Consider the following 16,173-nt stretch of genomic DNA (forward strand, 5'->3'; position numbering starts at 1 on the left):
TCCAAAGCTTGATTTACTTGTCAAGGAAATCCCCTCACACACACGATGTTTTTCACCTCAGCCAACTTTCCTGATTGAGACACAGCTCCAGGTTTGACATTAGTGGTCTGCTGAACTTTTTCAAATACCTTGCAACTGAAAGGTCCACCTGGACACCTGTAGGATGAAGTGGGATGTGGAGCTATCCCGCAGGTAAGATCAGGTTACATCTTGGGTTTTCAATTCAACGAGGATGGATACTTCTTCCTGGGGTATATCACCGTATGGCTAACCTGCTCCAAAGCAGCTAATGTTGGAGATAAAGATCACTGAGGATAAAGACAGACAATAAGAGCACAGACTGTATCTCATTACTCTACTTTTGCTCAGTAGAACTTGATGCAGGCACCTAAACCAGAGCAATGCTGTTCATCCACACATTATGACAGATAATGTTAAGGTTTGTTATTTGGCAAATATCAGAGAGTCTTATGATAAAGCAGGAGGTTAGACACCTATGGGAAATAAAATTTTTTTACTTTGGTCTAACCATCCATCCAACTTCTACTGCTTTTCCGTTTCCGGTCGTGGGGGTGTAACCCACCCTGGACAGGTCACCAGTCCATCCAGGGCCAACACACAAAGACAAACAGCATCGTGGGACTGCAAAACCCAAGTGATGATGTTGGTTAAGTAGGATCACTGGAACATTCACAGCTTGTTTAATCCCTCTTTGTGGCTCAGGCCTCCGTTCATTTGAGCTGATTGACTGATTAATCAAAACAAAGGTTCTGTGAATGTTTCAACAAATGACTTAGCAGCCCATTAAAAACTGATACAAGCTCACAAATCTGTGCTATTAAGCAGCTGAATAAGAAGCAGGAACATCAAAGCTATTTTTTTTTTTTTTCCATTTTGCCAAACATTTTCATTGTTGCCCTACAATTAGGCAAGCATTGAAAATGATAACACAAGAGAACAAAGGAACTTTATTTTTTGCTTTCACTTTGAGGGACAGCCTTTATTTAATTGAATTTCAAATCCAGAAAATGACACACCAGGTATTTTACCTACACACATTCAACAGCCCAGCCAGCAGCTTTGGTATCATCAGTCACATTATGACATCACCAAGTTTGTCTTATTTCTTCACCTTGGTATGACCCAGAGTTTTGTTGTTGTTCAGGTAGAAAGAACTTGCTGTATATGAAACAAATTCACATAAATTGTGATGTGGAGGGAAGTGCTGACTCCACCAACAACAGCAGAGAACACACTTAAGACATCCACACAAATGCCACACAAAACCCTAATCCTAACCCCTAATATACAACTCTGCAGCTGTACTGAAAGACTAGGTTTGCATTTGTGAGTTGTCGAGTCCAGGGCTGACACTTTTCTGAAGGTTAGAGGGAATTCAAACTAATAAATGTAAACAACCCAATGGCGTATATTCTGAGGATGTTGTTAGTGTCCTGAGAATGAATGTGTTTCTGGTGTGTCTTCTGCCTCACCTGGGCTGCAGAAGGAAACTGCCTCATCTGTGTTTTGTTCTTGATGGGTCATTTTATTATTTTCCATGAACAAATCTAACTGCAGCCAGACTTTCTGTCTTTGCATGATTGCATGATTCTTCTCTGTAGTGTTCTCTTCCAACTAGTGACAAACCTTCAGGATCCAAAAGGTTAAACATATATACATTGAATTTGCTGTAATTGTTCCACACACAAACTGGGAAGGAGGTTTTCCAACTGAGATTCAATTCAAGTGACAAATCAAATCACAGTTCTCATTCGCTGACTTTGCAGTAAGGCTTACCCTAGAAGAAATCAATGATTAAATTTTTTCCTTTCATGTTAGTTTCGAAGAACACAATGTAAGAGTTTCTCTTTAGGAAGAGTTCTTCTTCAGTGGAATGGCGACAGATTAAAGGAACATTTCTGCTGGAAAAGCGTAAAACTTTCTCTCTCTATACCTATACCTATCTTTCCACACCACAGCAACCTGTGTAGCACTGACTTTAGCACTACAGGACAAATCCAAGTCAAACCTTTGAAGTAATGAGAATTTTTAAGCTCACTCTGTGTTGTGCTTCCAAAGCAAATTAAAATGAGATGACAAGCAATGACAGCACTGGTTAAAAAACATGACGTACATAAACAAAAAAGGTGGTTAAAATACAAAAGGCTCAAAGAAGAAAGAATAAAATCTAATAAAATAGAATTCAAAAGATGATTTCAATTGAAAATAAAAGCACTGGAAATGCACAGCCATGGATATCATGAAAACCTGCTAAAAGTCACACTAGTAAAAAAAAATAAGGAAATTGACAGTCCCAGAATACTGACAAACTTCTGGGTCTTCACACGAAGGAATTACTTTGTTTCATCCATTTGGATCCCTCTTCCCTTTCTTCCTGTTTGCTGGTGTAGACTGTCGTCTGATGCCAATAACGATAGCGTTGATCTGCTGGTGTTTATAGGATTGTGTCACAGCAGGTTCAGTTAAGTTCAGCAGTGAAGTCTGAGCAGCTGATGTCCCTTGGAGACTCAAGCACTTATATTATCACCATGGTACTTTGGAATGTTGCAAGTGTCCCTGGCTAAAGGTACACTGAGCCATACAGAGCTAACAGACTCAAGCACTAAGCGTCATTGATTTATATAAAAAAAAACAAAACAAAAAAAACTTTACAGACAGCATACTTCAATGGCAATTAAATAATTCAATGATGTGGTCCAGGTCATTTATAAGCCAATAAAGAAAATAAACTTAAGGTTGCTAGGTTTTTAAAAATATTTTTGGCTTATTATGTTTGCTGGTAAAAATAAGTTTAGATGATAATCTTTATTAAGTCGTTTAATAATCTGCTGGGAGGCCAAAAGAGGAACCAAATATGTTGGAGGATGGAGAAAAAAAAAAAAAAAGTGGTTTTGGGATTTGTTTTGTTTTGTTTTTTTACCCAGCAACCCAGAATTGTTCTTATTTATAACTTATAAGTGGGCTTAAAACATCAGTTAATGACTCTATTAATAGTCTAGCCATTAGTTAGTTTATGAAACCTCTTCACTGACAATCATTTGTTGAAAGTGGTACCACAAACAAATAGGTGTAAAATCGAAAAACCCACAGATATATAACACTTCCAAACACATTCTAAAAGACTTGTGAAACAAACAAGTTCATGAAAAAACATAATTATTATCTGAGTGATCAACATGACATTGACAGGAAAATCTCAGAGTCTCTGCATTAGGATGAAATGGGTAATAAATATGCCAGCAGAGATTAAAGAGTCAGGGAGAGAAGAGCTGGAATGCAAATGATACCAGCTCAAGGCCCCTCTGCCTTGTGCACGAGTATGTATTTTCATATTCCATAATTAACAGAGCCAAGTGCTGGTCTCTTCTTGCCTTTAATCTTCAGAGATCCATAACGAGCCTGGAGACAAAATATTGAGAGTTAAACACTCAGAATGTGTCGTGTGAAAATGTTTCTCCACTGTACAGCTGATTTAAAAAGAAATGTAGACATGCAGATAAACAATCTCCTGAGCAACTTCTGTTTGTCGTTCCCTAGACCCGTTTCCCATGTTCATTCCACTTTAATTTCTCATGTAATTACAGATGCTTGTTCCCATCTAAACAGATGTTTTCACATAGGTCAGATCAGGACACTCACATCTTTGCGAACCCTGGATCGAGAGATTTTGACACTCTGTGATCGTCTTAGTCCCTTCTGACTAACAGCCTCATCCTCAGAGAAGGTTGGCTCAGTCTCTTCATCTGTCCTTTCATCCTGGTCATAAAAATACTCTGAAAAACACAAAGACACATGCAAACATATCAGGAACACTCCAACAAAACCAGATTTCTATTTTGCCTATGTTAATGCTTTAAATAGCATGTTTGGTTGTGCTGTTGAGCTGAGGTTAGGAGTTAAAATAATACTCAATCACTTCAATCCATTAGATCATTTAGGGTGTAGGAAAAGGCACAACTGAGAAAAAACATTTAATATTCAATAATGTCAATGAAAATTCTATAATTCTGATTGTTTTTTTTTTATTATTATTATTATTATATCTTATTCATTATGATCATTATTATCAAAGTTTACTAGTTCACTATTTGGTCCATAAGAGAAAGAAAAAAAAAAAGTTTTTGTCAGGATCTAGAATCATCGTCTTTAGTTCAAACAAAAGCAAAGAGAAGCAGCAAACATGAACCATTATGAGTTGCATATAACACCAACATGGTAAAATCAAAAGTATTCATAAAACACTTAATACATCCTAACATTATTACCCTTTTAAGAATTGTATCTCCTCTTGATCAAGTCCATGAAACAATTAGTGGTAAACACTGTAAATTTGCAATTCAGCATGATCTTGAACACAAGAAACATTTAGAAAATAGAATTGCAAACATGAAAAGTGCAGAACACAAGTGAATAGGCTTGTGTCCAGTTTTCAGTTTTTTTTTTTTACCTGCAGTGGCAAGAAAAATTAACCCAATCTTCTGTACTGACCTGTATTTAATGGCTCTTAAAAATAAGGTTGGCTTTTCATCAGTTAAAAAAGCAACACAATAGGTTTGCACAAGTAACGCAAATTATTGGCTTGATTTTGTTCATATTGAATATAACATTCAAACATGCACAGTGTTGGAAGTTGGAAGGACAGACTCTTCTCTTGCTTCCCTGAAAAATGTCATGCTTTTCACGAACAAGAAATTCTTATTTCTACGAGCTTATTACAAATTATGGTCATAATCGCAGAAGCCTCTGTACAAACACGAGGTGCCCCGTCTAGTCAGCCTGTTAAACCCACCCCTTTGGATTGTGAGCAATTTCTTGATTATTTCATTACAAATATTAAGTAAACACCTCACCACTGACTTCAGAGAGCCTGATTCTGACTCCTGTCTTCTGTCCACTCTAAATCATTTGAATATGATTCCTCTGTCCAGCCTGGAACACATTGTCGCACACACTAATTCGTCCACCTGTCTCTTAGATTGCATCCCAATCTGGTTTTAAAAGCTGTGTTTTGAATGTTTGGTCAAGAGATTTTGGCTATTATAAACTGCCCTCTGTCTTCTGGGAATTCCCTTTCTTATTTTAAACATGCTTTTATTTACTCCCTCAAAAGAGGCTGTTTCTCGATCCTTCTATTTTAAGTCATTTTAGAATCATTTCTATGTTGCCATTTTTATCCAAGATTTTGAAAAATGCCATGGCCACTGACCTAATTACTTTGATAAATGCTAACGTTTCTTTTTTTTTTTTTTTTTTTTTTTTTTTAAGTTTCAGTCTTGTTTTTGCACCCTGCATAGCACAAAAACCCCTCTGGTTATAGTTTCCAACAATCTACTGCTTATAGCCAATTCTGATCTGCATTAATCCACCTTTAACCTAGCTCAGCTTTTGATACGGTGGACTACAATGTTTTACTCAGCTGTCTAAAGCACAGCATAGGCATCTGTGAAGTGTCGCTGCACTGGTTCTTCTGTCATCTTACTAATTGTCCTTTAGGTCATGCCCCCTCTTCATGTGCTGCCCTCTCTTGTGGTGTGCCCCATTTTTGGTCCCCCTTTTCACTATTGACATGTTACCCCTGAGACACTTTGTAGCTGCAGTATCAGTACTGATTTTCACCAGCAATATCTAATTCTATGTTCTACTTCAGCCTGGAAGCACCGATGGTTCAGACTTTGCTCAGCATAACAGAAGTCAAAAACTAGCTGTCCAAGAATTTTGTCCAATACATGCAGAGGTGACAAAAGTTGTCACCTCTTCACCTCTGCTTTCCATCCAAGATTAATATTGATGACATCATCATTCTTTTCTCCTTTCTTAACTGCTGATTTTCTGTTTTTATGATTTCACCATGTTTTTATTGCATTATGGCATGTTAATGGTTTTATTCTTTGTATTTTGTTTCCATTCATTTGTAACTGTGTGTTTTGGGGGCTGTACAAAGTTGTTGTTATTATCGTAGACATTGTGAGTGTTACTATTAGAGTGAAGGTTTAGGTTAGAGCCCCATTAACCTGAAAACACTCAAACATTTGGAGCTTGCTAGAGGCACCTGCTGATGTGAACCATGCCATGTAAAAAAGAGTTCTCAGAAGACCAATGATCAAGAAGCAGCTTCCTTGCTGCCTTGAGGCTTGAGCAGCTTGACATCAGAGGGAATAACGAGATCCAGAGTTATTCATCCAGCTGAAGCTCAGCAGAAACTGTTCATGCAGCAAGACAATAACCCTGAGAGTTCACTTACTTTCCCTCCTCTATTGTGAGTAATATGTCACAAGTCACTGAAGAAATACAGGTTTATTTTATTCCACTAAATAAATGAGTGTGAATAACAAAGAGGGTGTGAATGATTGAAATTGCTGCTGATACCAATTTTCACAAAAGAAGGAAGGACAACATGAAGGAATTTAGGCCTGATAAGGAAGGTTATTGCATATCCCAGTCTCTGGCTCAGCCTGAATCACAATGAATAGGACGCCAAAGAATTCACACTCTGAATTCAATCCTGAATTCACACTCTGGACAGAAAAGGCCCCTGGACATTTCATCAAACATTTCATTTTCATAAAAGCTACATTTTGTAATTTAAAATGATCTGCCAGTAATTTTAGCATGGAGCCCCTCTTGTGACATTCATTTAAAAAAAAAAAAAAAAAAGTGGCGACAAAGTAATATAACTGCTGTTGTCATTTTCATGCTTTCATGCTTTCATGAGTTGTATGGAGCAGGTTGTTGCTTTAACATAGACAAATCTGGATTGATTTCCTTTTGAAAAAGTACCCAAGATCAACAAATTTCCAGCACTGAAGCTGATGCATTTTCAGCAGTGAAATTAAGCATCTCATGCTAAAGTCATTCCATGCCTAACTGCAAGTGACAAGTATTTCATTATATTTAATTCCAAGATCAAAAAAATTCAATTAATCCAAAATTGTCCACGTTGGCCTTGAGTGTGTCAGGGCTCTGCATTCTTTCATTCATTCATTCATTCATTCTGCATTCTTTTTGAAGCATCTATCAAGATATTTCTGAGGCTAAATAATTTTGTGGAGCTATATAATCACTGACAAGGCTCATCCTAAATATTGCATTGCCCTGTAAAGTAAAAAAAAGACAAAAATTTAACAAGAACACAACATTTTTAAAGAGGTTTTTCATTTAGTTTTTTCCCCCTTTGACAGCTCCTGGTGTGGTATATTCTGTGTACTCTTATGCTTTCTGATTCTGAATTCTTCCAACATCACCAAATCGACTAAAAGCCCACTTAAACTTTAATTTTATTTATTTACATAGCACTTTTCATACATATGAAGATGCAACCCAAAGTGTTTCACAGAATAAAACACATGACAACAAAAAATGAAAGCCCATCCCCACCCTCATATATAGACCTGGCCCCCCACACTCACACATGACATGGCATGGCACTGAGGATCCATGTGAGGAGAAGCCACCTATGGGTGGCCGTCCACACAGAGAGGCACCACAGTCTGTAGCCACAGGGAGCGCCGCGACAGAGACCCCCCCAGCCTGGGCAGATCAGGGCAGACTCCACAACCACTGCAGAGCGCCCCCCAGTGCCCCAGGTCTGAGGGATCTCCAGGACAACATCCCGTGGGCAGACTGGACACAACTCCCTGCGTGGTGGACCCCCATGAGGAGAGACTGGAACCAAAAACTAAAAGATTAAGACTAAATAAAATATGAATATGAATATGAATAAAAACATGCACTAATAATAACATGTCGAGAAATGTGAAGGTTTAAAATTAATAGTAATAAGTAAGTAATAGAATGATCAAGACTTAAAATAAATAAAAATAAAATAAAATGAAGGCATAGAATAGTGAAATAACAGAAATAAGAGAGTAAAAGAAATCAGTTAAAAGCCACATTAAAAAGGTGAGTCTTGAGCTTCCTTTTAAAAAATATCAACAGTCTCTGCAGCCCTGAGGTTCTCTGGAAGGCTGTTCCACAGATAAGGGCCATAATGGCTGAATGCAGCCTCACCGGGGGTTTTTGTTTTAACATGTATGGTTAAAAGGCTGGTGCCAGGGGACCTCAGGGTCCACGAGGGCTGATATGATAAAAGCAGGTCAGATAGATAAGATGGCCCTAGACCATTAAGACATTTAAAAACTAATAAGAGAACTTTAAAATCGATCCTGAAGCGGATGGGGAGCCAATGCAGCAATCTTATAACTGATGTAATGTGCTCCCACCCTCCGGTCCTCGTCAGCACGCGCGTGGCTGAGTTTTGTAATATTGGTAGATTATTAATACTCAGGGCAGACCAGTGAACAGGGCATTACAATAATCTAATCTACAGGAGATAAAAGCATGCATCAGCACCTCCGTGCTAGCCTGAGAGAGAAACAGGTAAACTCTGGCTATATTCTTAAGATGGTAAAAACCTATCTTCGCAATATTTTTTATGTGTGGAACAAAAGAAAGTTCAGAGGGAAAATAACACTCAGCTTCTTTACGTATTGTCAGGGTTTAAAATCTTGTAGTTTTGGTAAAAGTTCCTCCCTCTGGCTTTCAGGACCAATGACTAAAACCTTTGTTTTGTCCTGGTTGAGCTGTAGGAAATTCTCTGTCATCCATGACTTGATCTAATCTAAAATACAGTTAAAAAGGGCATTAATTGGCCCCAAGCCATCAGGAGACACAGCGATGTACAACTGTGTATCATCAGCATAGTTGTGGAAGCTGATGCCATATGTCCTGATGACATCACCCAAGGGAAACATGTAAAGATTAAAAAGAATTGGACCTAAAATTGACCTTTGGGGCACCTCACACCTAATTTCATGTGTTCTGGAGAAACATGTATCTATACTTACAAAGAAATATCGATCCGTGAGATAGGAGCGAAACCAGTTGAAAACAGTACCAGAGAGGCCCACCAGGTTTCTCAGTCTATTCAATAAAATGTGATCTACTGTATCAAAAGCAGCGCTTAAATCCAGTAGTACCAAGACTGTGAGTTTTTGTCTACGTTACACCTGAAGTAATTTAAAATCTTTAAAAGGGCTGTCTCAGTACTGTGGTTTATTCTAAAACCTGATTGCTATTTCTCTAAAATATTGTTTGTATTTAAAAAATAATTTAATTGGTTAAAACCCAGCTTTTCTAAAATCTTACTTAAAAATGGTTACAGGTTGGTAGTTATTAAAAATGTTGAAGTCTAAATTACTCTTCCTCAGAACGGGCTTCACTACTACCGTTTTAAAGGAGGTGGGAAAGACACCCGTCTGAAGAAAGTAGTTCACTATATTTAAAATCTTTTCCTCATAGAATCCATAGAGTATCTTTAAGAGTGATGTGGAAATTGGATCTAAAAGGCAGGTTGTGGGCTTTACTTGGGAGAAAACTCGATCAAGTGTCCTTGCATCAACCAAGGCAAAACTTGGATAGAAGTGACAGCTCAAATACAATAGTCATCATAATTTTGCAGGACTTATTAGTGCTAAACCTATAATTGAATAACTTATGTTACCTGTTTGATTTGTTAAAATATGTATGAAATTATTCAACATTATGCATGTGTTGTAGGGACGCTGCTTTCATCTGTGGTGGAGATGTTTTCAGCAGTTGCCAATGGGAGCTTCTGTTCATAGATATATAGAGAAATATGTTACCCTCAGCAACTGAAGCTTGTGATGCAGCACAAAAATAAAAATTTTTGACACCAGAAATCTTTATAATTCAGTTCACCTCTGGCTCAATATCCCCACAGCCCGATTTAGCACCAGCATGACGGCTATTAGTATCTTTGTGTATATTATCAATCTGCAAATGAGTTCATCTGTCTTACAAAACAGCATAAAGTAATCTGTCTCTCACCACCTTGCTTGTTTACAAAATGTGAGCATCAGTGCAAAATTGTAGATTCTGCAGCCTCTGGTGATGGGCAGTTGTATATCGCCTAGTAAAGAAAATTAACCATTTTTTTGTGTAGTTTGTTTACTTAAAACAAACTAACATAAAATATCCTTTGAATAAATAGACATCTATAGGAACCCACTGCAGCCCCAAAACAGAGTATCTCATAGCCACTGAAGGGAATCTGATATAAAAACTTCTCAATGAGAACCAAGTTAGAGAGCAATTTGAGGGTGAAAATTTCTCTCTTCCTTTCATCTCTCTGCTGGCTGGCTGAGCTGAATACCTAATACACTTTACTCTCTAAATATGCTAATATTTTATGCCAGCCTTCACTCCCTCAACCCATGCACCCCTTCTTCCAATTCACTCTTTCTTCATTCCTCTCTTACATCTCTGCTCACCTGCTATACATTCATGTGTCTTCTCCTCTACTCTCCTTCCCAACATTATTGTGTGTGTATGTGAGAGAGAGACATGCAGCGAGAGAGAATGTGTGAGTGGGATAAAGATACAGAGAGAGGAAGAAGGGACAGAGAGAGTGTGGGTGTTTGACATTACACCAGCATCCCACTGAACCTCATCTCATCTCTTTTCTGTGAACACAACCACAAGCACACAAGCGCGTGTGCACACACACACGTAAAGAGCTTCAGAGTGCTCCCATTGTGATGTGATGGAAGGAAAGAAGGGAACATATAAAAAATATTGAAAATTTTTAAATTTTCCAAATGTGCCTCATTTGTGTGAGAGGTGAATTTTATGATGCGACTTTCTAAGATTGAAGGCATTTTGTGGGATTTCATCCAGTTTGACTAAGCCCTTGGATGGGGGAAAAAAAAAAAACAAACACTCTCACACAGGAGTGAAAAGGCACTAACACACAAATGTTACTTTTTCAAGAAAGCCATTCATTCTGAGATCAAATGATGCTGCAGTACTCAGGTATTTATTAACTTCAGGTCCAATCAGCAGTGGTGTGTGTATGCTCATGCGTACCTGCTCCATCAGCAGCATCACCGCTCTGAGATCTCCTGAAGGCAGGGTTGGCTGAGTGGGAGCTGTACTGATACAACTGGGTTCCTCTGTCGTCTTGTTGGCTTATCTGTGTGAGGTCATGCATACTCAGGCTCCGAAGCTTCTCTGTGATTGCACCTTGACCCTGTCACACACACACACAAATCAATAATACATCTCTGGCAATCTGCAGTTCAGTGTGCTAGGACACAATCCTACTGGGAAACCAGGTGGGTAAATTTTAAATACAGGTTGAGATTTCTTCCCTCAAAACCTACAGAGAAAATCCTGCAAACACGTGATGATATAAATTTACCGCAGTCAGAGAGGCCATTGTACCGGCAGAGCATGATTATTTTACTGATGATACTGTAACAAATATCAGATTATGACAACAATCTGATAACAATTATGTACAGCAAAAATACTGGCAGTTCTGAGACAAATTTGTCATGGGAATATTATAATATTGGTATATATTATTATAAGCAATTCAATATTAAATAGGTTTTCCCAAAAAGCCTTGATTGGTGCACATGTGAAATAAAGCCATGTGCTAAGGGAATTGCCACAAATACTATGATCATTATGAAGTTTACTTACAAGAAAGCTACATTCAGCAATGATAAAGGCAGTTCACAAAATGAGATTTTGAACAGAACAAAAGGAGACATGGTTGAACATAATGCATTTGGAACATAAAGTAAAAAAAAGAAACGAGATGAATGTGTCAAGTGTTATGATGAGATGAAAGTTGAAACACAAAACAAGAAAAATTAGGTGGCTGAAATTAAAAGTGTTTTGCAAATATGATTGATGTCTATGAATACTACACTGAAAGAGGTGATAAACACCAAAATGTATTTTCAATTACGAGCCCTGGTGAACGAGCAGAGATGGAGGGAAAACACATTGCAGTGACGGTGTGAAATGACAGGGAAACGCTGTCGAACATAATGCTTATACTGACTAGTTTTTACCTCCCAGAGCAGACTGCTGATACACAGAAACCTTAAATAAAGAAGAATGTGAAGTACAGAGATAGAGAGAGAGAGAGAGAGAAGGAAAGGAGGGGAAAGTTACAAGAAAGTTTGCTAATTGCCAACCAGGGGCACATCCACACATCATCATGTTAACTAAAATCCTTAAAATCCCCAGAGCGTGGCTTTTAATTGGTCTAAAATCAGTGTGCATAGCAGGTAGAAACCTATATTAAATACTGTTATTCCACTATTCATGTCATGAATAGGCTGTGCCCAGCATATCGACGAATCTATGAATTTACTATTTATCTCTCTATATATATAGGGTTAAGGTTAGGGTTATCTATTTACTTATGTAGTTGCATGAACTGTTGTGCTTACTAATGCAAGTGAGCTGGTCCTGAATAAACACATTTTATTTGATTTGATTTATCATCACTAGTGGTATGAGCATATTACTCATGTAAGTCTTTTACACTAGGAATCAAGGGGCCTGAGGATACACAAAGAATGAATGCACCTGTACAAGAAAATATAAAAATATACCTAAATGTGGCTGGTTTGTTTCTGTGGGCACATAATAAATATACTATCAAAGTCGTTGATAGATAGATAGTGAAAAAACAAAAAGATACACAGCAACATATTGCCATGCAGCAGTAGATCATCGATTAAGCCATATATCTTACAAGAAAGAGTGGGCCGTGAAGATAAGGACAATTTGTATGTACTCTCTATTTATACTTATTACCAGTCAGTACCTGGACAGGTGGAGTGTTTCATCTATGCTCCTAAAGAAAGTCCTGTTCATGAGACAAAGCCAGGCTGAAAGTAGCACCATCTTGGAACTAAGCCTCCTCCATTAACGCAACCCACCATTGTTGAATCAAGGTTGACTATATAGGTAAACTATGTTAGGCCTGCTGAACTAGAGAGACAGCAAAATGAAGCTTGACGATTAGCCTGCCCCAGAGCAGGCTTATTTGCTGGTATGAGATACCATGGTAAACAATTTGGAATTTATATAAGCTATGTTTATGAAACAGAACTCTCACTTAGTTAGGATAGACTTGTCGAAATAAGCACAGCTTTTTCTTAATCCTGCATTGAAGAATACCCCTTGGTACTCAATTAAAAGTCAAGCAACAGTTAACTTTCTCTGCATTTCAGGTAGGCACAGGTGAAATAATCCATAAACATGGAGACTTGGGTGCAGTAATGATGTCTCTCTTCAGGTGGTAAATATGGCAGTTTTTGTGAAAAAGATTTTCTTTCAAAATTGTATTCTAATTACAAATTATAATCCATTATCTTGAATGCAGGAACAAGAAGAGGTTTTAAAAACAAAAATCTTAAGTACCAAACCCAAACTGGCAAAACATTGTGGAACTTGAATATTCAGATTCAAACACAGCCCAAATGAACACTTTCTCTTGGAGCGTCCTCAATTGGCTATGGGAATCTCCATCTCTCCTACTGCTCACAGACCAGATGGCTGGCCAGTGAGCGCAGAATAGAAATGTTTAAAACCCACCCTGTTTTTTCCCACCTGCAGAAGTTTTATAGACACAATTTACATCAGCCCAAGGTCATAGTTACTTATATTCAGGCTGATTAACCGTATGAGCAATACAACTAGTTTTATTAAAGTAGTATGGGTGAATATAATTTTAAGTAAATGATTAAAAGTTTTCAAACAACATAAAATTTCATTACAAGGGCAAGGAAAGAAGAGAGAAACGGCAAAGGCAAGGAGGGGAAAAAAAACCCCAACAAAAAACAAACAAAAATGCAGGGACAGGGAAGACAGGAAAAACAAGAATGTTCAGGCAGAAAACAGAGAAATAAAAATGTGGTAGAGAGAGAATGAGACAGGATCAAAGAGTTGCAGAGGGATTTAGCTGTCAAGGAGCGATAATTGCTGTGTTTCAAATAAAGCTGAGACAGGATGGCCTGGACTCATGTATCTGCAGCACACATACATTACAATGAAGTTAGAGGGACAAACAGTTGTGTCCTAGTTCTAACAGTCACACCTTTGGTATTAGTCCTTTTGATCCATGTCCTTGATGGGCCATTATAAACAAGTCATTTCTTTTTTTGTTTTCATTAGGGCTATCATACGATTACACGTTTTAATGAGACTAATTTACATTAATATTCTTTCATTATTAATTGTGTCTCATTTTGTGGGGGAAAAAAAACTCATGAGAGAAGGCAATATACAAATACATAACGTGTTAATTTAAACTAAAGAGCAGATGTGGTGTCCAGATTGCAATATTTAAATTAAAAAGAAGAAGAAAAAAAAAAAACATACCAACCAATCATATTCAGAAACCACTTGTTCTTATCCACATGAATGTGGCTCTGTTTTTTTAGCCATCGTCCGAGACAGACAACGAATAACCATTCATGCTCAATTTAGAGGCACCAATTAACCTAAAAGTGCATGTCTTAGTACAGTGGGAGGAAACTGGAGCACTTGGAGGAAACCCACATAAGCAAGGGGTGAACATGCAAACTCTGTGACCTTCTTCTTGTGGGGCAACAGCTCTAACCACTAAGCCACCATACTGCCGACATATATCACTTTCAGATATATCAGATATTACACTCTTCTTCCTGACTCACAACTCTCTCATGTGTTTCTATCTTATGTTCTTAAAAGTTTTATTCAAATTCAAATCAAACATCGTATTCCACTAAGTCATGTAGTGCAGGAAGGTAAAATCTCCACTTCAACTGTTCAAAAAACAGTTGTGAAATATACAGTTCTATTACTTTAACCAAGCTGATGTTGCTGGTTTGGGTCCAAAGGGAAGCTTAAATGAACAAATAACTGCGCGCAATAATGATGAAAAGTTGTGAGTATAATCGTCACCTTTGTTGGAATGTCCAACTGAATATTTATTGTTGAGAGAAGCAAGAGACACTTACTTTGACAGCTGCAGTGACAGCAGCAGTGGCTGCAATGCTCAGTCCCTGTTTTCCAAAGTTCACCATGGTTTCATAGCTTCTCTCTTTGGCCTGGACAATGTACTCATCTATTTCCTAAAGTGAAAGAATCAATAACACTTTTAAAGCAGACAGTTTAATCAGTAGCAGCACCGCATCAATTAATCCGTGTAGGTAGACATTGCGATCTTACCCTCTCTCTGGAGGACAGCAAAGGATGCAAACACTTCCGGTAAATGAGACTTGCTCCTCTGGTGTAGGGTGACAATAGCCAGATCACAAAGGCAATCTTCAGCTCATAGTACAGAGGAAACCTAAAAATTTAAAGGAATAGAGGAGGATCCCAACTTAAAAAAGTGTCATTCATTTGTTAAGTCTTAGTTCTTTTCTACTGCAGGAAGGGTATAAACACATGCAGCTGAAGTGCAGCTGCTGGATTATATAGTATAGCAGAAAGTTTCTGCTGCTGCTATTTTATGAGACTGGTGTTAGGATTATGGCATGTGCTCGAACAAGTCAACAACTGGGGCACTCCAGCTTCAGGTTAATATACGGCTAAGAGCAACTGCATGGGTTAAGCAGTACTATAAGTCTACCTGCATAAATGTCACTCTTTTATATCACTTAAGGTTAAAAGAATAATCATCAGTGCCACGTTATTCATTATGATCCACTGTTACATGAGCTGTATCTGAAAATATTATAATTTGAAAAATGAAGCAGAAACACAAAAGAATGATACTTAAGTGTCACACAGATCAAGTTCCAATGAAAATTTCATCAACTCATGCTAGCTCATGAGAGTGTGTTTCTCTGTGAGAAATTATACACATACTGAGAGTAGACATTGTGCTTGTTGTGATACTTACCATGCCAGTGTGAGATCAGTGATCGTCTCTACCACAGTGTAGAGTGCAAAAACAATCCAGTACATCATCCATCGTACCTAAACAGACAATAGAAAGCAAAGAAACCAGATGTACACATGCATACTGAGCAGTGAATTAGTAAAAAGAAACTGCACAAAAAAATGCTAAATTGTGCTTGAGAAGAAGTGTCAATGGAATGTCACCATTACACCATCACCATCAATCAGAGAGAACTGACAATACATTTTTTTACTCCATAAAATGTCATGCACAATTCATTATTTCTTTCATTCATCTTCTACCGCATGTCCCTTTCCGGGTCAGAGGGGAGCTGGAGCTATTCCCAAATCACATTAGGCAAGGACGGGTTGCACCCTGGATAGGTCGCCAGTCCATCACCCAGCCAACACAGAGACAGACAAACAACCACTTACTCTCAG

The 16,173-nt window shown here is 37.9% G+C and overlaps 1 protein-coding gene across 1 annotated transcript in view; it reads right to left on the reverse strand.

Moving 5' to 3' along the window:
• Positions 1 to 973: 973 nt before the first annotated feature.
• The window catches only part of reep3b (receptor accessory protein 3b), a 31,660-nt gene continuing 16,460 nt past the window's right edge, over positions 974 to 16,173 (reverse strand). The window contains exons 3-8 of the mRNA XM_029527076.1: positions 15,734 to 15,810; positions 15,058 to 15,178; positions 14,847 to 14,960; positions 10,906 to 11,068; positions 3,661 to 3,794; positions 974 to 3,420 (exon numbers count right to left, since the gene is read on the reverse strand). Of these exons, the coding sequence (XP_029382936.1) occupies positions 3,349 to 3,420; positions 3,661 to 3,794; positions 10,906 to 11,068; positions 14,847 to 14,960; positions 15,058 to 15,178; positions 15,734 to 15,810 (681 nt within the window). The 3' untranslated portion in view covers positions 974 to 3,348. The remainder of the gene's footprint in view (positions 3,421 to 3,660; positions 3,795 to 10,905; positions 11,069 to 14,846; positions 14,961 to 15,057; positions 15,179 to 15,733; positions 15,811 to 16,173) is intronic.

The sequence above is a fragment of the Echeneis naucrates genome, chromosome 19 (genome assembly GCF_900963305.1).
Source record: "Echeneis naucrates chromosome 19, fEcheNa1.1, whole genome shotgun sequence".
In the NCBI taxonomy this organism is placed as follows: Eukaryota; Metazoa; Chordata; class Actinopteri; order Carangiformes; family Echeneidae; genus Echeneis; species Echeneis naucrates.